The sequence below is a fragment of the Mastigoproctus giganteus genome, chromosome 12 (assembly GCF_048544385.1).
Source record: "Mastigoproctus giganteus isolate SK-2022 chromosome 12, ASM4854438v1, whole genome shotgun sequence".
NCBI lineage: Eukaryota > Metazoa > Arthropoda > Arachnida > Uropygi > Thelyphonidae > Mastigoproctus > Mastigoproctus giganteus.
In genome coordinates this window covers 81,066,030-81,092,007 of record NC_143586.1, presented here as the reverse complement: position 1 = coordinate 81,092,007, position 25,978 = coordinate 81,066,030, and the positions used below count along the sequence as shown (strand labels likewise).

General features: G+C 38.0%; 1 protein-coding gene across 2 annotated transcripts in view; it reads right to left on the bottom strand.

Moving 5' to 3' along the window:
- The window catches only part of Vps13B (vacuolar protein sorting 13B), a 965,007-nt gene that overhangs the window by 288,510 nt on the left and 650,519 nt on the right, over positions 1–25,978 (bottom strand). For both annotated transcript variants that reach the window (XM_090386413.1, XM_090386414.1), the window contains exon 35: positions 11,688–11,948. In XM_090386413.1, coding sequence (XP_090242539.1) covers positions 11,688–11,948 — 261 coding nt within the window. The remainder of the gene's footprint in view (positions 1–11,687; positions 11,949–25,978) is intronic.

Sequence of the window (25,978 nt, the reverse complement as noted above, 5' to 3'; positions counted from 1 at the left end):
AGAGATACAGAGATAGTGTTTAAAGGGAAAACTGCTGCAGCACTTACCCACCATCAGACTTTGATCCATCCATATATATATTTGTGAAATGCAGATAATTTTGTGTGTGAGCAGCATGAAGTTGTCGCACGTTGATATTTGCAAGGGAATGCTTTCCCCAGTTTAGGAAGTAATTGTCACAAGATGGTTTAATCCAGGATCATGGGGGAGCTGAAGTGTTTGGATCTTGGAGGACTTTTTTGAGGTGCACATTCAACTTTCTGATAGTGCCTGCAATCTGATATCAGTAGGCTGAACTGCTCTGGGTTTATTTCTATAGAACATTTTAAACTGTGGATCACTAAGTATGGGTAGGCATGCCTGAACTTTCACTCATGACCATTGCATGTAATGAAACAGTGGCCAATGGAACATCACCTAATGGCACTGCCAAACACGTTATATGCAGCACTAATCAGCCTAATTTCCCATCAGAAATTAATGATCAAAATTGTGCCTCGAATGCTAACATATTCTCCACCTTAAACCAGTCACTAGTCACAACAGGTACTTTTCAAGTTGAAGGTGATTCTCCAAGAATTAATGCCGAAACTACAGTGTCGACCCCTCCTCTACAGCCAGATGGTGCAGATTTCTTGATCCTCCTAATTTACCAAGGTAAATTCTTGATCCTCCTAAGGTCCCAAATTGAGCATCTCAAGGATGAGGTCTCCTCATTGTGGAACCAAAATAAGCATATCATCCATCTGCTCTCTGACCTTTGGCAAGCTGACATCTCAGTCACCAATAATACTTAAACGGACAAAAACTACTCATCCAGTCAAACCTCCCAGCCTTATAAAGCCTGGCTCCCACACTCAAATCCACTCAAGACAATTAATTGATAGATCTGCAGTCACTCCGACTGAGCAGGTTAGCAGGGTCTGGTCGTGCACTCAGCAGAAAGACATACCAGACCATCAGCGGTTGGTGATGTGTCTAATTTGTTGTGCTTTTGCCTTAAGCCTTTTAAACTGAATTAGGTTGTCGGTGGTTGGAAACTTACGGAACAGATTCCAGGCTTTATTTTTTAACTTTTTCGCTATGGTACAAGTGTCATTCCATCAGTGTTTAAGGTTTCTGTGTTTGAAAGCTGAAGACCGTGGTACTGCTTTGGAAGCTGCTGCTAGTATTTGTTTAATAATGTGCTCAGTGACTTCATCAATGGACCCTAGTCGTATCAATTGGCTATCAAAGGATATGGAGACAGAATACTTTCCCAATCTGCTTTGGAAAATTTCCATAATACCCGATGATCAGGGCAAGGTGTCTACATTGTTTGAATTCTGCATATAATTGGGAAAAGATAACTGTTGTGCAGATCATTTAAAGCCATCCAATCTATAATAGGGAGTAACTCAGGGGAACAAATAGATAAGTCAATTGCTGACATAGATCCCATGAGCGTAGGTGTTAAGACCAGTGTTCAGCAATGTTAGGTTCAGTTGGTTTATGAGCTTTTTTAGCAAGTGCCTTCTATTATCCATGTGAGCAGATCCCCATAGCAGATGATGTGCATTTAAGTCACCAAGAAGACAAATAGGAGATGGTATTTGTTTTGCAAGATCTTCTAATTCTCTCAACATGTAAATATTGTTAGGTGGAAGGAATGATGAGACTAGAGTTATTGTTTGTCCCATTGCTACATGAACTGCAACAGCTTCTAAGTGGGTCTGAAGTGGAATGTTTCTTGCTGGAAATTTACAATCCACTAGAATTGCAACTTTTCCATGTGCATGGCTTGAAGAAAATCTATCTTTTTCTATAGACTGTATAATGTTTAATTGAATAAGTTACCTGTGGATTTAAGTAAGTCTCTTGCAAGCAAATGGCTACAGGATTACATTGTGAGATCAAATCGTATATATCAGCAATATGACTGCGTAAACCTTTGCAATTCCATTGTACAATGTACTTCATTATTTGGTTTTAGAGAGGGAAAATGGTTCTGTCTGTTTCTTGTAAGAGGGAGCAGTTTGCTTTTGATGATCATATTTAGTCTTATCCTTTCTTGGAAAAAAAGGGCATCCATATTCTGTACTCCTTTCTACATTACTGGTTCCAGTAAGTGAACATCCAGTCCCCATGTCATCTTCTGGACTGTTTCTTCTTGTGCATTTACAGCTTCGCTCTCCATGCTGCTTGAATTTGGTTGTTGCAATTCAGTGGCACGTTGCCTTTGTGGTTTCCTTTGTACTTTATTGATTGATGTAATTTTAGATGGAACTGAGAGTGGGATACTGTTTATTTCGTCGATTGAAACAGGTTTGTTAGTGGGCTGATCTGACAGTAGTGCAGATTGTGCCCATTCTGCAGTGGATGTGTTAGGTGGGTTTGACACCTCTGTTTGGGTTGCAACAGCTTGACAGTTTTGGGTAGCAGTAGCATAGCTGCATTTTTGCATAGTTACCTTGACGCCTTCTTGATTCTTGATATGATTCGCTAGACTGTTCTGATTGGTTCTGATTTGCTAGACTCTGTTCTCATTCTTTTCGGGAGACTAAGATCATGCTCCCTTCTACAGGTGTCAGTATGTTGAGAGCCTGTTGGCTCTAATGGTGGATATTTGTCGCAATCCATTGTTGCTCCTTTTAGCACTGGGAGAGGGCTTCCTTCTCCCAGGTTACCAGCCCCGAGCAATGCCAATCAGTGACCAAGCGATCAGAAAAAAAAGAAAGCAGTAACGTTGCTAGCAGGTGAAGCAGTGACGTTGCTGGCGAGGGAGGCAGTAACGTTGCGAGCGGTCAACAGTAACGTTGCAAGTGGAGGAGGGTTCATGAAAAAAAGCTAGTACTCATCCTAGAAAAACACTAGAAAATCGCACTATAAATTGCTTGGAAACTATCGCTTGGCACTTGGGGCCCAACCTTGCGAAGCCTATACCCAAAATTCAATCTCCTACTCTTCTTAAGCATTGCCAGCCAATCTCCAATGCCTCAAGTCTTCTAAAACTCCTTGAGAAGGTACTTCTTCCCAATCTAACTAAACAACTTCTTCCACATCAGTCTCCTCAAATCCATTACTTCCTTCTTAATGGATCCACTGTGACTAACCTCTTAGTTACCTCCAGCTCCATCCTCTCTCTCTCTCGCCGTGTTTGAATCTCAAGCAGAGCTGGCAGTCACCTACGTAGACCTTGAAGCAACTTTTGACTATATAAACATCCCTGCAATGCTGAAGCTACTTTCAGACCATTATCACATCAAGGGCAACACTCTACAGTTCTTTATCACTCCTTTAAAATAGAATAATCTGGCTTACTGTCCATGGGCACATATACACAAGCAATTTATCTTGCCAGCATGCCACAGGGGTTAGTGTCTTATCTGGGCTCTTGTTTACAGCACTTATCTCCCCACTTGATGAGTCCAGGCATGATACTTTATGTTATGCAGATGATATGAAGCTCCTTACACCGATTCTCCGCATGATGATCTTCTTCTGATAACAGTATCAATTAATAATACACTCATGGAATTTGAAAACTATCTCAACCAGTTCAGATTAAAAGTAAACTCAGAAGTCTGAATTTATGATATTCTCCATAAATAAAATACCTTCTTACATTCAGCCAACACTGTGTAACTCTCCTATTCCCATTGTCAATAAGAATACTGATCTCGGGGTTGATTTTGATCCTAAGCTCTGCTTCAGTAATCACATAGAAAAGCTGTTCACCCTGGCAGCTCGACTCCGATGAATTGCCAAACAGCATCTACATTATATTAATGAAGTCACAACTACTACAAAATATATAAAAACCACAGTATGCCCTCTGCTTTTATATGCTGCAGAGGTATGGGCATCTGCTGCCTCTAGCAAAATTAGGTCACTTCTTTCTTCCAAGTTTTGGCTTTTAAAATGGGCCATAAAAAAACAAACTTCCTCCACAGCTAAGGACAACTGAAATGGACAGTTTGATACAAATTCACACACTGATTATGGTAAAACGTCTTACCATAACTGCCAATATGATCATTGGCGAGATTTCGGCACCATCATTATCATTCTAGGACTTGTGCTCTTGGAGAGTCGCTCAGCCTTCCTTCAGAGTGGACTCCAACTCTGTGCCCACATCTCAGTTGTCTCCATCTATCTGATTGGTTTCTACCTTTTTAGCTGCTGTCATGTGCCCAGTCATTGGATGCTGACCTTAATAAGTTTGCTTGTGACAGGGAATACAGATGCCGCATCCTAGAATTGTATTTCCATGTCTGTGATCCTTCTTCTCAAAGTTTGTCTTAATTCCGCAAGCCATCTGATATGAAGATGGCTTACTAGCTTTTCGGTATTCAGTATATGTTCAGTGCAAAGATCATTGTCTGTTTTATATTACTATATATATCTTCTTTTAAATTGTGATGTATACAAGTGTATTATTCTTTGACTCCTGAGCTGTACTTCCTTTTATGCATCCAAATATGTTTGATGTATCAATGTTCTCTATTTATTATTATATTGTATTATCAGTATTAACCCCTGGCCTGTTGGCTGTGAAGGGCAATATTGCAATGTTATTATTAATTGTATAATTGTATAATTGTTATAATTGTATTATTATTAATATCACAATAAAGATTCCTTCTTCTATTATAATGATGTATTACAGCTAGCAAAGCTCTCTCTGCTTCAAGTTACATGCCAGCATGTGTTGCTTGTGAAAACATACGGAGTGAAACTTTGTTAATAAGAGAGAGAGAGAGAGAAAGGGAGTTTTTCTTTTCTTTTTTCTTTTTTTTTTTGATACGGAACACAGAAAGAAGTAATGGTACATTGCTTGAACTGATTGTGGAATTAGATTCTTGTCCAGTATTGTTGTTTTTCTTGCTATGCAAACTGTAATATTCTGGATTCTAGTAATCTGCACAAGTGACTGTGTGTGTGTGTGTGTGTGTGTGTGTGTGTGTGTGTGTGTGTGTGTGTGTGTGTGTGTGGGCCCGGCCTTAATCTGCACAAGTGTGTGTGTGTGCGTGTGTGTGTAGGCCCGGCCTAGCTGCCTAGGGCCTCCAATCAAGGCAAATGCAAGTTCTTGGGTTAAATAACGATGACCGAGTAATAACAGTGTGCGGATGAATGGAATTACTGTTAACTCTGCCACACTTTCTTTTCACAAAAATCCTAACATTTCTTTTCTCTCACATTCCCTCGTTTGTTTTACTGCCTCCTTTCCAAATTTACAAAAATTGTGACCATAGGTATAGAGAAAGAGGATCTCGGGTTGCTTTAAGGGCTCTTTAGAATCTTTCCCTTTTCGTCGCATGAAAGGTAAGAAGATAGGTCCGTTTAATAGTTTCCACATGTCACAGATACATTGTTTCACACTTTTTGGATGTGTGAAACAATGTATCAAAAGGCTTGTGTAAGAGTTTCTCAGAAATACATTTCTAAGAATATTTCCCAAACCCTTTTTGAAAAAGGAGGTTGTTTCAGATGATCAGTCTCATTTTACTGTTCTTTGTGGTAACATCGACAGTTCTATTTCTTTTTTTTTGTATACATCAGTCTTTGGATAACTGGTTTAAGAAGACATAAAGAAATTCAAATTCTTTTGAAATAACTGAATTTCGAGCTTTTACCTAAACATTTTGTATTTATTGTAAGAGATTTTCTCCAGACAAAAGTAACAGTTTTAAGAGTTCTTCGTCATCGATAAATTTCTCTTCTAGGCAAATTTTCTAAAAAGACCGCTTTCTACGCCACCCTATTAGCAGTATTTGGTAAGTGAATCTAATTTTTATGTTACAAAATTTTAATTTTTGTACTTTGGTAATCAGGGCCGCATTTATACTTTTGGAGGCCTTAAGCGTGACATCAGTATGAGGACCCAAAAGGTCAGTTCAAAACAGTACGATGTAAAACAGTTGGTTCAGACATTTATTTCGGTTAAAAAAATTATAGGTATTTTTGAATTTATTGAAAGTAAAAGTTGACATTTATATAAAAATTTGTAGTAAATTAATTCATTAAATATCTATGAATGAGTATCTTAACCGAAACTGTAATTAGGAGTGGCGTAACTACCCTTTCATGGGCCCGGGTACATTGCACCCCCCCCCCCTGCACAATGATAGTTATGCTACTGGTAACTAGACTGTTTTTCGTAAAGATGTTATTGAGCGGTTTAAAGCGAGGCCCCGTTGAGAGTGAGGACCCCAGCTTGTGTCTTACGGTAAATGTGGTTCTGTTGGTAATTCGAGATGATACAATCATCTAGGAATGACAAGCTAGGAAAAAGGTTAGGAATTCAACATATTCGTATAATATCCTGTTTTAAAACAATTTTACTGGATTTTGAAATGAATTAAGTTTATTAGCAAGGAAAAGTAAAGAAATATTTTAATAATATTTAATAAAAAATGGGGATAAAATAATTATAAACAAGACTTCTTGCAAGTAAACATTTGTATTTCATGAAATGTTTTCATTATATAAATTTTAACAAGAGTATATTTTAATTTTAATTTTATTAGATTAAACATGCTTTCTTTGCAGGATTCCTTTAATTGATTTGATTTAACACACCCTTAAATGTCTTACATTGGAGGAAGAAAGTTTGAATCAGGTGCACAGAAACGAAAGAGAAAAATGTTGCAGGAAGCATTGATTTCACTATTTTGAAGTATTTGCCTGCAACAACAGAAGATATTGGATCCGAAAAAAACACCATTGAAGCTTCACGATTTGAAGAACGCTTGAAAACAACTCCACTTACAAAACCACAAGTAATGACATTAGTTTCATCTACATCCTTAACAGAAACTCAGTTTGAAAAATCAGAATCATGTGCACTTGACTGAAGTGATATTGGTATGTGGCCAGTACCTCTGAATAATAGTCAGCTAGTCTTTGTGATTGATAAAGGTCCAAACAGGGTTATTAACTTTGATTTTCCTCTGGATGAGAATAATAGACACTTTTCTGTGTCATGCTACACTCAGAAACTTTTAAATGGTGAATTAATCGACCGTCGTTGGCTGGTTTATTCTAAAAATCTTGACTGTGTTCATTGTTTCTGTTGTAAGTTGTTTTCTGATTCAAAAAACAAATTTTCAAGTATTGGATTTAAAGACTGGAAGAACCTGATAAGAGAACATGAATTTTCAACGAAACACATAGAGTCACAAAGGAAATGGATTGAGTTTGAAAATCGTTTAAACAAAAATCAAACACTTGATAAGGAATTGCAGAAATTGATTGCAAAAGAAAAATTACATTGGTGTGGCGTACTAGAACGTATTTTAGCTATCGTACAGTTTCTAGCACAGAAAAACATGGCTATCCGTGGTAGTGAGGAAAAGCTGCATGCTCGTAACAACGGGAATTTTTTGGGACTGGTGGAATCAGTTGCGAAGTTTGATCCTGTTTTAGGTGAACACATTCGGAGAATCAACAATTCTGAAATTCGTGATCATTACTTAGGTAAAAGAATGCAAAATGAATTTATTCATCTAATTAGCAAGAATGTCTTAGAAAAAATAACAGCTAGTATAAATAAATCAAAATATTACTCCGTGATTTTAGACTGCACTCCAGATGTTAGCCATCAAGAGCAGATGACTGTAGTAATATGTTTCGTTAAAATAATTGGGAAATCTCTAGAAATCATTGAACAGTTTGTAGGATTTTTACCTGTTAATGAGACAACGGGATCTGTCTTAACAGAAGTTTTCTTGGAAAAGTTGAAAAAACTAGGTTTACCAATTTCCGATTGTCGCGGTCAAGCTTATGATAATGGTTCTAATATGAAAGGTTGTAACAAAGGGGTACAAGCAAGAGTAAGAAAAATCAATCGGAGGGCATTTTATGTTTCTTGTGGATGCCACAATTTGAATTTGAATTTATGTGACATGGCTGGGTCATCAAATTCTGCGAAGTCATTATTTGGTGTTGTACAACAAATCTACGTATTATTTTCCGCATCTACACAAAGATGGAATCTTTTAAACGTACATGTAAAACATCTTACAATCAAGGAACAAGGTGCCTCCGTAGCCAGGTGAGCAGGAGCAGCAGTGCGTAGCACACGCTTCTTGATTAGACCCGGGTTCCAGCCCGTGACCACCAAATACAGAGGATGCGGAAAGGTCAGGGAATGACCACTGCATATCCCTGGAGCAATATGGCCTTAGTTGCTAATGTTCCTAAAAAACCAAATAACAACAACAAGGAACTATCGGAAACAAGATAGGAATGCAGGGTTGAAAGTGTCAAAGCTCTTAGATTCCAATAGGTGACATTTATGATGCACTAATTGATGTTTCAGAAACAACCGTCAATTTCAAATGGCAAACAGAAGCTCTTTCCCTGGAAAGAGAACTTAAAAGTTTTAAATTTCTCATGATGCTATGCATTTAGAATATCATTTGGTATGATATTCTAACTCAGGTGAATCTTGTGAGCAAAGTTTTTCAAGGGGAGCACGTGCAATTAGAGACAGTGTTGGTACTTTTGGAAAGGACAAAGAAATTTTTAATATGTTATAAGGAAAATGGGTTTCAAACTTCAAAGAGAAGAGCCAAACAATTAGCTAATGAATTAGAAATGTCTCCTGAAGAAGCTGTTTTTCCTTCTGCCAAGTCAGTCCGATGTAGACGTATCAAAAAGCAATTCTCTTTTGAGGCAGAAGATGAAATAATCTGTGATCCTAAAAAACGGTTTCAGGTAGAATTCTTTAATGTACTGTTAGATCAAGCAATAATGTCAATTACTGAACGATTTCAAGAGCTGGAAAAATTTAAAGAATCATTTGGATTTTTATTTGATATTCATAGTTTAAAAGTTTTAAGCGACGAAGAACTGCTAAAGTTTTGTAATCATTTGCAATTGTTTCTATCTGATCCAGAAAACGGAGCTGAGAGTGACTTGGATGGCCAAAATCTTCTTACTGAGCTTAGGACATCAAATGTTTTAACTTCACAATTATCACCTTTAGAGGTACTGAAATACATACATAACAATAGATTGAATGAGGTATTGCCAAATACCTCTATCGCTCTACGAATTCTATTGACCATTCCTATGACAGTAACTTCTGGTGAGCGTAGTTTTTCTAAGTTAAAATTAATAAAATCAGTTCTGAGGTCTACAATGACCCAAGAAAGATTCAGTCATTTCAATTGAAAGTGAAATTTGTCAATCTTTAGACTATAGTGAAATAATAGCAGAATTTGCAAACAAAAAAGCAAGAAAGCTGTCTATTTAAAATTAATTATATTGACATTTACATTATAGAATTGTTTTTTATAAAACTTTTCAATAAATTTTTAATAAATTCAATCCTAACTATATTATTTATTTTATACAATAAGTGAAAATATAAAAAATGTTACAACTCATAGATCTCTTTGAAAAATATTTTGTCTAGGGTCCAAAAATAACTTTTGCCTAGGGCCTCCAAACTGTAAGGCCAGCCCTGTGTGTGTGTGTGTGTGTGTGTGTGTGTGTGTGTGTGTGTGTGTGTGTGTGTGTGTGTGTGTGTGTGTGTGTGTGTGTGTGTGCGCACGCACACACTGCTACATTGATGTATAAAGGCTTGCAAAGGGGTGATTTTTATGAGGAAGTTTTCCAGTCTTCACAGGTACAAGGCAAGCAATTTCAGTCATTAGGCTATTTACTTGAGACATTTCACTCATTATATAAGTTCCAGGAAAAGCAATTAAGCTTATGAGCACTTGCCCCCACTCAGATCATTCCTGGGCATCTTGAGGGCGATAAGCATCAAGTATGCATTAACAAGTTTTGATACCCATGCTTAACAATGGCTGGATTTTATAGCTGAATGGATCAATGCTGGTGTACACATATATTTATGTGCTGGTGTATGTCACCAGTACACAAATATATGTGTACATGTCACATTATGCATGTCATGATATGCTTACTTATATGTTGCTTGAATGCTCTGTGACTTTGTCTGGATCCCATGGTAAATGTGAAGTTGCCATTGAGCTTGACATTTTACTCAATGTTCATTATACTCTATAATGTATACTAGGGGGATTCGCCCCCTGCTCACTGCGCCTGCTTCTTTTGAGAAAATAAAATACTTACAAAACGTTTCAACACTGTGTGTGTGTGTGTCTGTTCGGGAGCTATGAATACAGAAATATGTTACATATGGAAATCAAGAATGGTACTCTGTGGTCATGCTAGACAAACAATGCGTGAGCACAAGGTTCATCTAGCACGATCACTCTAAAACAGAAGCTTGTTTTACCACAGTAAAACTTAACAGAAGCTTGTTTTACCACAGTAAAACAAGCTTCTGTTAAGTATTTAGTATTTGTTACACATTACCATGTAACCCGCATCCCTCTTTTCCCAATGGCTGAATAAACATCACTAGGAGGAAAATTATTTTAATGTATAGAAAGATTATACATTATACAGGAGTATAATGTATAATATAATGTTCTTCATTCTTGGGATTTCCACTAACAAAACATTTAAAGTTAACTCTCAAGGGTCAAAGGATAACCAAATATTTGACAAACCTGTGTCTAGAGGCAAAGTTTGGCAAATGACGAATCTGCATGTTTCCCATAGTCATGGCCTATGCAGAACAAGTTGATATTAAGTTCAGCGATTAAGGTTAGTTAAAGTAAGACAAAATAAGTTGGGGGAAGTTAAGGCATATTCACAAACCCATTTACCATCACACTCCCCCCACTTTTCATTCCTCCCATTAACAGGATGGGGGGGGAGAAAAGAGAAAAGAAAGGTGTCGCCAAGATAATAATTCCTGGTGACACAAGAGGGTCAGCCATTTCTCCACATGATGTGAATACTACACTTTGAATCCTTAACAGAAGAAGCTGTTTTTAAAAGAATTGGGCAATGTCAGGTGAATTGGACACAGAGACCAATAGATTAACAACAGCTACAGGCAGAGGCATAAGTGATCCTTGCATTGCTTATATTGGAACATGCAGCAGCTTGGAGAACAAGGTGTCAGGTATTTCAAGGTTTGCTGGAGATCCTCATGGAACATGAAAATGCATGGGCTGTGTTATGGTAACTAATACAGATGTTCAGAAGCTTGCCTTGAGTCAGTGGGTAGTTGATTGTTGGAAGAAATTTCTATTTGTTGTGTTGCAGTGGGTAATTTGAATAAATTGAAGGAAGAACTAGACAAACTACTGGAATGGGATGGACAGGTGATATGGGAAACTTTCATTTTTTTGGTGATGCTGTTTCTTGCATCGTTTGCTACTACTAATACTACATTGATTCACACCTGGGTGGTTGCCTCCAATGTTTGGTTGTCACGGAGTGACCAGACTTTGCTGAAATTCGGCCAACTTGCCTCAAAAGTGAGATTTAAATGTCAGCTCAATCAGTATTTGGAACTCCCAGAAGTAGCTTTAACTGTTATTGCTAGAAGAATGTCTGTGATAAATTGCAGGCTGAGGAACATGTAGGTAATATACTTTCATGAAACATGCAGATGTCTTCCTAGCCATCTTCCAAGGAAGTACCTTGCATTTCTCAAAGGCTTATTGTTTCAATTTTTTTTATTTATTTATTTGGGTGCACACATTTTTTTCATTCAGATTTTGCAGCATGATGTTTTTATATATGTAATTAAGGATGAAATACAAAGAGCAACAAAAGGCAGCATTAGGACAATAAAAAAAAATCATACTTACTGCTACCAAATGACTTTGATAGTCTTTTGCAGCTATCATTACTTCCTGTGACCAGGATTTATCATCATCCAGAAGCCTCACACGGAGTATTCTAAAATATTGGTAGTCAACTAAGTATGATGGCAGTTTTGCATATGCACCCAAACTAGCTAATATTTTATAGTTGTGTCCACTCTGTCCATGTGTAGATGATGGCAAAAGTTTCACTTCCAAAGGTTGACTCAAACGATTTGATATATGAAAATGACCATCTATAATTACCTAAATAATAATGGTTTCAGCCAAAAAAAACATATAACCAGCTGTAAATTTATTAAGATACCTGAGCAAGTATATCTCAAAAATAAAGAAAATAATTTATACCAATTTCCAAATATCACAATAATTAAAATATTTTTGTTTACAAATTTGCAAAATGTTTTAATATATTTTGTTCATCTGATAAACTGTGAAATAAAGCAGGCTATTTTTACTGAATACCTTAATTCACCTAAATCATAATATTGCATCAAATTTTACTTGAGTGACAGTAAACACTGCTTTTATTTTTTTATTATTATTTTTTTTTTGATAATCTGAATGAATAAAAAAAAACAAGATTATTACCATGATATGATTATTTATTATTTAACAAGATCTAATTTTCAGGAGTAAAAATACTTATATTTAAGGTAGGAGAGGGATTTTTAACAATGGGTATCAAAATGACTAGAACTGTATTGAATTTCTTTAGAGATCAGCTGATGTGTTGTAAGAGAAGTGTGCAAACTTAATGCTAGTATCAAAATTGCTGACAGTAGAAAGATTATACTTGAACTGGGGAGTGGGAAATGGCAATAAGCATGCAATTATGATGTACTGGTTGGAATATCACAACTTTCAGCATAGGGGTTATCTATCTAATTCATACATGAACATTACTGCTTAAATAAGTTTAATGAAATGAAAGATTTAATCCCTTCTGTGGATGTCTTAGATTATCAAATAAGATATGGATCAAACTTCCATCATGGAATTCCAGATGGATGGCAGGGTTGTCTACCCAATGTAGTCTCTATCACAGGGAAGTAAGTACTTCCATGGGATTCTGTTCCACTGACCATTAGAGCAGTGGAAGCAAGGAAAGGGGAAAAGATAAAGAGATCAACGGCAGAGAATGTAAAGGTTGGCATGTGGAAATAGTCATTTCTTTCATATCTAATAAAGTAGGATCATTACTTTTGAGATATGCTCAGCAACACATCTTTGTTCGTTAATTTCTGCATTACTCCACAGTAGGACATAATGTCCACTGTAGTCCCCAAGAAGGAGTGGAAAGGGCAATTGGAAAATATGATTGAGATCTTACTGGTAAGTGTTTGTTCCAGGAGGCAAATATTAGAACATCCTGAGAGAGGGATTCCAATGCAAAATGAACTGCTACTGATACTAAGTGTGTTCAAGTGAATAAATGTGAAAAGGGTATGGATACCCACAAGGACTGTGACTCCTCTTGTGGAGCAAGCCATCCCTGTTCCTGTCTATACAGATGATAATAAAGTTTGGTATGATGGGGGTCATTCTTTGCTTTTAGATAAACTCCCACCTAAAAGTTTGGAATCATCTTTCATTTTTCACAATTTTCAAAGTTTTTATTAAAATAAGACCCACTTGTTTACCAATTATTATTAAAATATTTTCTATTATGTATAAAAATCAAAAAACAAATAATATTTAAGAAATTTCTAGAATATATTTGAAAATATTCCACACAATATTCTTTGATTAGCAGGAATATATCTTCTACACAAAGGTCTAGAAGATTCCTGAATGTGGTAGAATGTTATAGATGATTCTAGAATGTTCTAGAAAGTGGGAGTACTGTTTCAATATTTTGCAGGATTAGCATTGGCATTAGTATAGAGGCATATGATGCAAGAAGGCAAACTTATACATCAGCCAAAAAAAAAAAAAAAAACCCTCCCATTTCACTCATACATTCACTCCAAATGTTTGCCTAGTTCTGGTTTGAATTTATTTAAGCTGTCCACTTCTACAATGATAGATGGAAGTCTGTTCCAGAAATCTGTTCAGGGTTGTTAACGGCAGTAAAGACGTTATGCTACTCCAACTGGATCTCGATAAGTTGGGCGCATGGGCCAGAGATTGGCAACTGAGGTTTAACATTGACAAATGCAAAGTACTGCATATGGGTAGCAATAACCAAAGAGAAATGTACCAACTGTGTGGTACTACACTCAGGGAAGTGGAAAGTCAAAAAGACTTGGGGGGTAACAGTGCAGTCAAATATGAAGTTTGCTGAGCAGTGCAGATGGGTTGCCAGAACCGGTCACGAAGCATTGTCAATGATATATAGGAATTTTGCTAGCATGGACAGGGAGGTGATTATCCTGTTATACAAGGCAATGGTCAGGCCACACTTAGAGTACTGTGTACAGGTCTGGAGGCCTCATTTTAGAAAGGATGTAGAGTTGCTAGAATGAGTACAAAGAAGGGCAACAAGATTGGTGAGGGGAACAAAGGGGTGCACTTAAAAAGAAAGGTTTAAGTTCTGCAAATTGCAATGCCTGGAGAGTAGGCACTTGAGAGATGATCTGATTGAGGTGTATAAGGCCTTGAATGGGTTGAACAATCTGAATGCTGATGGGATTCTTCCTCTTGCTCAGATTAAGAACCTGAGGGGCACATTTCCAAATTGAGGAAAGACAGCTGTTGAATAGATGTGTGGAAATTTGCCTTTAGCCAGCAGTTTTTTTTTTTTTTTATGAAACCCCAAACACGAGAGGTATTAGAACCTATAGTACTTAGTAACATGCTTCGGTTGGAGGTTGAGAAGATGAAAGAAGATATTTGTTGACACTGAACAGAAGTTCTACTTCAACTTCTGTAGACTATAATTTTCAGGAAATACGTATGAAGGAAGGTTGTTCCAGAAAACGGGATTCTTCCTCTTGCTCAGATTAAGAACCTGAGGGGCACATTTCCAAATTGAGGAAAGACAGCTGTTGAATAGATGTGCAGAAATTTGCCTATAGCCAGAAGTTTTTTTTTTTTTTTTATGAAAACCCCAAACACGAGAGGTATTAGAACCTATAGTACTTAGTAACATGCTTGGGTCGGAGGTTGAGAAGATGAAAGAAGATATTTGTTGACATTCGACTTGAACTTCTGTAGACTGTATTTCCTTCCTTCATACATATTTTCAGGAAATACGTATGAAGGAAGGTTGTTCCAGAAAACGGCAGTTGAATGAATAAACAAGGAAGATGAAAAGTTGGTTCTGTGAGTTTGAAGTTGGACAGTAAATGGATGTTGGCTGGTGGCGGCACGTGTTCAGACTGTTTTGAAAGAGAGAGAGAGAGAGAGAGAGAGAGTGGGAATTATAAAAGCCATGGAAGTATCTGTAGAAAAAGTGTCCATGGAAGTATCTGTAGAAAAAGGCATGCAGCAGAAACAGTACGTCTATGAGACAGAGAGTGGAGAGACTCCGTTAGAGAGGAGTCATTAATTAACCTAACTGCCATCTTCTGAATGGAATCTAGAAGCCTGAGTGAGGTATTGGGGGCACCGCCCCAGATGTGGGAACAATATTCCATGGTAGGGCGATTTGTTCAAAGTGAACAGCTGTTTGGAAGAAAAGTAACACTGAGAGCAAAAGAGAAAACCAAGTTTTTTATATGCAAAGGAAGCAATATTTGTAATGTACTTGTGCCAAGAGAGATTAGCATTAGCATTAGTAGAGGCATTTGATGCAAGAAAGCAAGCTTATGCAGCATCAGCCAAAAAAAAAAAAAAAAAAAAAACCACTTCCACTTCACCCCTCTGTTATTTCAAAATACATGTCCAGCTGAGCCTTAAACTTATTTAGGCTATCAACTTCCACGACAAGGGATGGAAGTCTGTTCCACCAACCAACCACCCGCTGGCTAAAGGCAAATTTCCGCACGTCTATCCTACATCTGTCTTTCCTCAATTTGAATTTATGCCCTCTCAGGTGATTATTCTGAGCGAGAGGAAGAATCCCATCAGCATTGAGCATGCTCAAACCATTCAAGGCTTTATACACCTCTATCAGATCACCTCGCTGGTGCCTAGTCTCCAGACACTGTAATTTGCAAAACTTAAGCCTTTCTTCATAAGAGCACCCCTTTGTTCCATTCACTAATCTTGTTGCCCTTCTCTGTACTCGTTCCAGCATCTCCACATCCTTCTTGAAATGAGGCCTCCAGACCTATATACAGTACTCTAGGTGTGGCCTCACCATTGCCTTATACAAGGGAATAATCACCTCCTTATCCCTGCTAGAAAACTTCCTATATATCATTGACAATACACCATGAGCTACTCTTGCAGCCCGTCTGCACTGCTCAACATTAGAAGTCAGGGTAATCCCCAAAAAAGATATATAATTTTTCCTAGAAATCAGAGTGTCAACAAAGATAAGCATAGGAGCAGAAGAATCCTTTTTGCGAGATATAAGACAAGACTGAGTTTTAGAAGGATTGAAATTAACTAAGTTGCCTTTGCCCCACTGGAGAATTACCTGGAGACCGGCATTTAAGGAATTGGTAGCAGATATTCGAGAAGTTGAAGCTGATTGAGCAGGGCAAAGTTTCCCAAAATGGAAAGTGGTATGCAATGTGCTTTCATTGGCAAAACTATGGATAGGATTTCCAGTCAATGGAAGAAGGTCATTAATATACAAGAGGAAAAGAGTGGGGTAAAGAACTGAACCTTGGGGGGGGACACCAGCATTAGTGGAGAAGTTAGAAGATAGAACCATCTACCATCACCCTCAGTGAGTGATCAGAGAGAAAACTGGATAACCAATTACAAAAAACAGTTGGCAAACCATAAGATGGAAGCTTGTTTAGAAGAACTTTATGCCAAACACGATCGAAAGCCTTTGAAACGTCAAGAGCAACTGCTTGTGTTTAACCAAACGTTTCCATTGAATTTGTCCATAAATGGGTATCATAGCCAGAATATCACCAGGGGATCGACACTGATGGAATCCATACTGGCAATCGTTGATCAGACAGAAGGTAGTTTAAGAGTTGGCAGTTAATTGATTTCTCCATTACTTTAGAAAGAGTAGAAGTAATTGCAATGGGACGATAATTGGAAGGGAGGTATTTGTTGCCCTTTTTAGGAATTGGCTGGATATGAGCAAATTTCCAAGCAGAACGAAAAACACCTTTGGAATAAGAAAGTGAAAAAAAGGTGGCAAAGAACAGGAGTAAATTCAGGAGCACAGATTTTGAGAACAGGTGGAGAAATACCATCAGGACCTGGAGCTTTCTTCTGGACCTGGAGCATCAAGATTTGTCAATATCCTTCTGACATCCTTTTGACGGAAGACCACAGGAGGCATTGAATAGAGCGTGTTGGGAATGGTGGGAGGTGTTTTACCAGGATCATTAATACATGAGTTGGAAGAAATATGGGATGCTAGCAGGTCAGTTTTATCCTTGGCTGAAGTGACAACAGAACCATCTGGTTTTGACAGAGGTGGGAGCAGAGATGGGCAAAAGGTGGGGCCAATAGCCTTGGCAAGAGACCAGAATGCTCCACTACCATTAGGGCAGGAAGCAAGTTTTCTACTCTTAGCTTGTTCAAAATCTAGTTTGGACTGATTAATAAATGTTTTACAATTGTTGCGAGCTTTGGTGTAGGCAGAAAATGAAACTGAAGAATTGCAAACAGTCCAATTATGATATGCAGCATTTTTCTCTTGATCAGCCTTAGCACATTTATTTGAAAACCAAGGTTTAGATAAAGGACGAGATTTTATAGTGGAGTGTGGAATAAAGGATTCCATTCCTACAAGAATAATTTCACTGATACATTCTGAGCAACTTTGACGTCAGAAGTTTTGAAACAGTAATCCAACGAAGGAAAAGAAATCTCGCAGGCATTTATAATCACCCTTTTTTTTTTTTTTAGGAGCATTATAGCAACTAAGGCCATATTACTCAGGGGATATGCGGTGGTCATTCCCTGACGTTTCTGCATCCTCCGTATTTGGCGGTCACGGGCTTGAACCCCGGTTCAATCAAGAAGCATGTGCTACGCATTTCTGCTCCTGCCCACCTGGCTACACCACCCTTTGTCTTCTACCATAGCAGTAACTTGCCCTTAATGCCACACTGCTCCAATTTGTACAGCAGTCTTTTGTGTATATGAGGTCAAAATTATTATTTGCATCTAGTTCCTTTGTTAATGTGCCATAGTAATTAATCAATTGCAATGACAGGATGCAACCTCCCTTCAAAAAAAAAAAAAAACCCATGATGTGATTTCCATATAATCATTCCTGTTAAGGAATAGTTGTTGTTGTTGTTGTTATGGGCGCTTAATGTCGCATAAGCTACTATGGCGATAATGTGCCTATTCATTTTTAATATATGTAAATGAGAAATTTTTATAAAATCAGAAATGATTAAAATGACCAATTTGTTTCAGAAAGTTGAAAAATTCGAAAATATTTGCCTTGTCACCAATGTGAGTCTCTAGTTATTGGTTTATCAAGATTTACCAGTGATAGCAGGGTTGAAGTTCTGTCTTGTCTATAGTATGGGCAGTCAATGAGAATGTGTTTAACAGTCAGATTTATATAACAATGAGAACACTGTGGTGGATCGTGTCCTGTGAGTAAATAAAGATGGGTTAGATGGGTATGACCTATTCTTGCCCTTGAAAGGACTACTTCTTCTCGTCTTGATGTACGGATACTAGAGCGCCAAATTTTAGGATCATGTTTAAATTGAAAGAGTTTATTATTTGTTTGAGAGTGCCATATTATTGACCATTCTGACAAGCATGCAGCTTGAATAGTTAATGCATAGTCTGAAGGCAGAAAAGGGATATTAAATCTAAGGTAGTTGGATTTTTTTGCAGTTTTATCAGCCAATTCATTGCTCAAAATACCAGAATGTGCTGGAATCCAACAGAAGGTAACCTGTTGATGGAATTCTTCAATTTTTAGTAATATGCTTCGTATTTTGTCTATAACAGGGTGAACTTTATCTGTGGAATTACATAAAGCCATGACTGAACTGAGTGAATCTGTGTAAATAACAGATTTTAAAGAGCAATCAGAACAGAGATTTTGTAAGGCCAGTTTAATTATATATAATTCAGCTGAGAAGATACTGAATTCAAACAGAAGGGATACTGAAATAATGGTATTTGGAAACACTGCAGCTGCTCCAACATTTGAATTAGATTTAGAGCCATCTGTATAAATTGGGGGAAAATCGATATATCTTTGAATGTGAATTGCATGAAGTTGTTTGATATTAGATGCTTGTAAAATGCCCTTTCCCCATTGGCAGAGGTAAGTGTCACAAGTCACCAGAGGAAGAGAAGCCCATGGTGGTTGACAGCAGGTTGCTACCTGTTGTATGGAATGAATGGAAACATTCCAAACTTCCATCAGTTCAAGGAGGCGAAGACTAGCTGGCTTTACTATGCTAGGTTTATTTCTGAAGAGGTTTTCTAATGGTGGGTTGAACACGTATGACTGACAGGGATGCGGGGCATGTGAAAAAACAGTGTTTTCCTACGTAACTTTAGTGGGGGCTCATGAGCATCAATGTAGTAATAGTGGTAGTGGCAAGTGATGCAAGAAAGCAAGTGTATGAGCTTATGCAGCATCAGCCAAAAAAAAAAAAAAAATCACACCATTCCCTCCAAATGCCTATCCAGTTCCTCCTTAAATTTATTCAACCTATCAACTTCCACAACAACAGATGGAAGTTTGTTCCAGAAATTAACCACCCGTTGGCTAAAGGCAAATTTCCGCACATCTATTCTACATCCTTTCTTAATTTGAATTTATGCCCCCTTAGGTTCGTAATCTGAACAAGTGGAAGGATCCCATCAGAATTCAGTGTGTTCAACCCATTCAAGGCCTTATACACCTCAATCAGATCACCGCGCAGGTGCCTAGTCTCCAGCCACTGCAATTTGCAGAACTTAAGCCTCTCTTGGTAAGAGGATCCCTTCATTCCCCTCATTAATCTTGTTGCCATTCTCTGTACACGCTCAAGCAAATCTACAACCTTCCTAAAATGAGGCCTCCTGACCTGTATGCAGTACTCAAGGCGTGGCCTGACCATTGCCTTATACAGAGGGACAATCACCTCCTTTTCCCTCTAGCAAAATTCCTATATATCACTGATAAAACCCCATGACCTGCCCTGGCAGCCTGTCTACACTGCTCAGAAAACTTCATATCCAACTGCACAATTACTCCCAGGTCTTTTTCATTTTCTACCACCTTAAGTGTAGTACCACACAGTTGGTACATTTCTCTAGGGCAGAGAGGCACGATCTGCACCCCATGTTTGGGCGGATAAAGCTCTGAGTATGTTTAACTTTTTTAGAGAGGAAGTACGTACATTTTTAATATGGTCTATAAAATTTAAACTTGTTTCAAGGATTAATCCTAGAAATCTGATGTTATTGGTGACCGGGATGGAGACATTAGAAATTTCAAGTTCAGGATCTGGATGAAGTTTGCATTGCCTACAAAAATGGATAGCAACTGTTTTCCACTGCAAGAGCCGATAGCCATTGAGGCTGGCCCACTGTTATATTTTATTAAGTGATATCTGAAGCTGATGTTCAATAGATCTCACATTTTGGGAATGGCAGGAGATGGAAAGGTTATCTGCATAAAGGTAAGTCTCGACTGTATTTGGAAGCTGTCTGGTAATAGAATCTATTCTAAGGGCAAACAGAATGGCACTCAGTACTGATCCCTGTGGAACACCTTCTTCCTGCATGAATGTTGCAGAGAGGACATTGGTACTGAACTTGAAACAATCTAGTATGTATGAAGTTCTGAACATATATAGGAAGGTTGCCCCGCAGACCAAGAGAGTAAAGTTCACTAAGTATGCCATGCCGCCAGGTGGTGTCAAAAGCCTTCTCTATGTCTATTGAAACCATTACAAGATGTTCACGTTTAACAAAGGCATTTCGAATGGCAAATTCAGCATTGACCATAAGATCTAAGCACGACCTATATTTACGAAAGCCATATTGACTATGGCTCATTAGATGTTCTGACTCAATGATCCAGATGAGTCTTCTGTGGACAATTTTTTCTAGGATTTTGCTGAGGCAGCTTGAGAGAGATATCGGTCTATAGCTATGGGGTTTGGTTGGATCTTTCCCAAGCTTTAGGAATGCCAAAACATACAGTGATGCGAAGAAGCTGTAAAAACATTTTCTAAAAATATACGAATGTAAAAAACCAGGAGCAGGTGCAAAGCTCTGTCATCAAGATGTTGTAGCATGACATAATAAATTCCATCTGGCCTGGCAGCACCACGGTGGGCTGTTCTAATGGCGTGCAAAAGTTCAGAGTATTGCAGAGGTTTGTTATATGAAAGAAGGCGGGCAGTTTGAAAGTTAATGGCATGCTTTTCTCTAGTGTTTTAATTGGTTGGAATGATGTAGAATAGGCTGATACTGCTGAGATTTCAGCAGAAGTATTGCCCAAAGCATTAGCAATATCTAAGACTCTGGATAGGTCTTGCCCTTTCCAGGAGAGGATTGGAGAAGGTATAGTAGGAAACTTACCAGATAAGTTTCTAATTTTTTTCCATATAGTTTTTGGATCAGTGTTTCTGTTAAAGGTCGATGCAAAACGTGTCCGGGATTCTTTCTTGGCTTGCCTTTGTATAAATCGTGCTTTTGCCGTTAGCTTCTTATAATTAATGAGGTTGGTTGTGGTTGGACATTGCCGAAATAAATTTCAGGCTTTAATTTTTGCTTTCTTTGCTTTTGTGCATTCCTCAATTCCACCAGTAATTATAATGCTTGCGACCAGGGGGATTTGATAATGGTATTGTGTCCTTGGCCACTTTTAGAAGATGTGAGGTGATGTAATCTGTTACATTATCAATATTTTGGAGCTGGATTTTTTCCTCATCAAGAGAGACTGGTGATCGAAATTTTGCCCCGTCTGCCTGAACAAATTTCCATTTCCTGCGGGGTTTGTTTGAAGGAGTCTTTGATATTAAAAAATTGCATATGATTGGAAAGTGATCACTGTCCATAGGATCATTTGAAACATACCACTCTATGCTTGGGACCAGCACTGGAGAACAAATTGAGAGATCTATTGCTGAGGTGTGTGCAGTTGGGAGTTGTACGGGAGTGTGTGCACCAGTATTGAGTATGGTAAGGTTTTGTGACTCTAGAAAGCTTTCAATGAGTCAACCACATCTGTCTAGTTTAGGATCGCCTCATAAGGCATGGTGCCCATTAAAATCCCCTAATATACAGAGAGGTGGAGGTATCTGTATGAAGAGATCTTCAAGATCTTTTAAAGAGTAAGTATGGTTTGGTGGTAGGTAAATTGAGACAATTGTCATTGAAATAAAGAGAGTTATATGAACAGCAACAGCTTCTATTTCAGTTTGAAGTGGAATATGTTCAGTTGGGAGATTTGAATTTGTTAGGATTGCTACACCACCATAGGCAGCATTTGCTCTATTACGATCTCTTCGATAAAGGGCAATAATTCTTTATCGAAGGAGAAATTTGCGAGGTTAGGTAAGTTTTCTGAAGACAAAGAGCAACTGGAGAATACCGGTTAATTAGATCATGGATATCATCTGTGTTGCAACGAAAGCCTCTGCAGTTTCATTGTAAAATACAGGCCATTATTTGTGTTTAATTGATGGAGCTTCTCTGACTGCTTTTTGAAGGGCTTATTTTGACTGGCTTATTACACTCCAATTTTGATTTGTCTTTTTTGAAAACTGGTCGACCAATGTCCATTTCTCTTCAGCATAGATTTCTAAAATTGGATCTTCATGTATAGATGTGCCATCTGTATCCATGGTTATGTCCTGGGTATTTACATTTGCATTTCAGTTTGTAATATCGGATGTATTAGCATACATTTGAGCAGGAGATGCCGCTGGTATTGTCAGAGGAGTGTTATTTGCCTGGTCTGAGAGTTTGGGTTGCTGTTTATGCACACTTGGTTGTTGCTTAGAGAGGACAGTTCTAGCCCAATCAGAAATTGACTTGGTAATGGGAACTGTGACATCTGTTTGAATGGAGACTGTTTGGTATTTTTTTATTACATATTTTTGTTTATGGTAGGTGAAACTAGTTTTCTTGCTTCTTGTAGCTGACTTTATTCTTGACCTTATATTTTACTAGTTTTTTCTCAGTTTTCCATTTTTCACAAATTTTGGAATATGCAGGGTGGTCACCTTTGCAGTTCGGGCAAGTCATTTTTTAAAGCCGAACAGTCACTCTGATTGTGATCTGAGGACCCGCAATTGGGGCTGACAGGAACTCCTCTGCATACAGTTTGCGAATGGCCAAATTTTTAGCACTTAAGCACCGGACAGGGTTCGGAATATAAGGTCTTACCTGACACCTAAGGTAATCAGCTTTTATAGTGGTAGGTAGGTTTGGTGTTTTAAATGTGAGTATCGCTGTCCTAGTAGGGACAGGCTCTCCATCTTTTTTTATGATAATTCTTTTTGCATGTACCACATCTTGATCTCGTAGTTCGTGGACAAGTTCATCCTCCATTACGTTTAACAGATGCCACTCTGATATTACCCCTTTTGAGGAGTTTAAGGTGGTATGTGGGGTAACGTACGTGGGAATTCCATCAAAGGTAGATACTTTTAATAGTCTCTCAGCGTGTCTACGTTCAGTCATTTCAACTAATAAATCTCCGGATCTTAATCGCCTAACCATTTTTGGAGGGCCAGCCACATTTTCAAGACATTTTTGTATCAAAAATGGGGAAAGTTTACTCAATGATTGGTCTGTGGAGGAGTGTAGTATTAAAAAGAGAGGTACGGAGTTGTGTCGTCATGATCTGGATCAAAAGATCCATAAGTGGACTATCTAATTTTGTCCACCTTTGCTCCTTTTTGCTCTGGGAGGGTGGCTTTCTTCTCCCAGGTTTCCAGCCCCGCCACATAAGAGGCAGGAGCGGTGCCACCAGTGACCAAGCGATAAAGTAAGGTTAGTAGTTAGTGCTAGGGCTTACAATACCAGTCAAAATCTTAATACTGGTATTTTGGTATTTTTAATTTATGAAACCGGGATACCGGTACTCCAAAATCAAACATTTTATTCAAAAACTTTTGATGACAATTAGATGCAATAAAGTAAGAAAAAAAACAAGTACTGTAATTACTTGAATTATTCATGTTTTAAATAAACTTTTATTGCAATAATAAATATTCTGAAAACAAATCATTAAAATATAGTTATTCTAAAAACAAAAAAATACATATTGTTACTGCAAAGTTTAGTTATGTTTCAGCATCCATACTATCTGTCCGAATAAAGTGAGCTCTTAAAAAATATAAGCAATCAATAGTATGTTCGTTTAAAATGAATCTAATTTTGGTACATATTTTATTAGAAGCAGAAAACGCCCTTTCGGATTCTATTCTGGTACCCAGTCCATATTTTCTAGGCTTTGAACTTTTTTTGACAAAAATAGTTAAAAGTATTTAATTAATTTCCGACTCAAGTTCATCTTTTAAAATCTCATTGGAGTTGGGCAATTTCTTATTTTTGAAAGAATTTGTGGAACACTGATGTTCTGTTCCATGTTAGTCTTCCACGGTTGAATTATGTTCATCATTTTCTGAAGGAGAAAGACGTTTTATTAAGCGAAGTATAATTTTCACTATAGTATCTTTACTGAGTCTGGGAGAGAGCAAAGAGTGGGGATAAGGAATAAAGAGTAATAAGGAATAATTTAAATTCTATACAGTGGGACCAACTGATGATGTTACCAACAGCAAATTCAAAATGGGAAGCATTCAAAGAACTTATCTTGGAAGCTACTAGGCTTTACATACCAACTAAGAAATATTGTTCAAGGTTTAGGCCAAAATGGATGTCAGATGAACTAATGAGGCATATGGCAGAGAAGAAAAATGCATGGGATACTTACAAATTAACACATGACACAGAAGCCTATGATAGATACAAGTTGATATGCAACCAAGTTACAAAGGAGGTTAGGCAGGCGAAGGCAGATTACGAGAAATCCTTGGAAAGGGATGCAAAGAAAAACATCAAAGAGTTCTTTACTTATGTAAACTCTAGAAGGAAGGGGATGAATCAGATTGGTCCACTTGATATTGATGGGTCAACTGTTGATGATCCTGCTCAGGTAGCTAACAAACTAAATGAATATTTTGCATCGACATTCACACATGAGGAGTTATTCAGCAAGGGGAATGCCAGAGGTGTATTCAACTCTAGCAGTAAGCTACAGAATCTTGAAATAACTGGGAGTAAAGTGGAGGAGAAACTGTTGAAGATAAACACAAGAAAGGCACCCGGGGTGGATGGGATCTATCCAGTTATATTAAAGGAGGCAGCAAAGGAAGTAAGCAAACCCTTAGCCATAATTATGAGAGCTTCCTTGGACTCAGGGGAGGTACCCATAGACTGGAAATGTGCAAATGTGACCCCAATTCACAAAGGAGGATCAAAGGCTGACACAAGTAATTATAGACCTGTGAGCTTAACTTCTGTTCCAGGAAAATTAATGGAGGCACTGGTTAAAGAAGCACTGCAGGATCATTTAGACAAGACTTCAGTTATAGCTCAGACACAGCATGGTTTTGTTTGTTAAGGGGAAGTCTTGCCTGACCAACTTGATTGGATACTATGATGCAGTCACAAAAGAACTGGATGCAGGGAATAACTTTGATATTATATACTTGGATCTTAGAAAGGCTTTTGATACTGTTGCACATGGAAGACTGCTACACAAATTGGAGCAGTGTGACATTGGAGGCAAATTGCTGCGATGGATAAAGGGGTGGTTGAGGGGGAGAAGACAGAGTGGTAATCAATGGACACTGCTCATCGTGGACTAATGTTATTAGTGGAGTCCCTCAGGGCTCAGTGTTGGGTCCATTATTGTTTTCTGTATTTATAAATGATATTGATGATGGTATATCAAGCTTAATGTCCAAGTTTGCAGATGATACAAAGGTTGGCAGGGTTGTCAAGGACACTACTGACACTATGCTGCTGCAACAGGATCTGGAAAGGTTGAGCAGATGGGCTGAGAGGTGGCAAATGAAGTTTAACATTGACAAATGTAAAGTACTACACATGGGAAACAGCAACCCCAGAGCAACATATCAACTCTGTGGTACTACACTGACAGTGGTAGAGAATGAAAGGGACTTGGGGGTGATTGTGCAGGCAGATATGAAGTTCTCTGAGCAGTGCAGATGGGCTGCAAGAGTAGCTCATGGTGTATT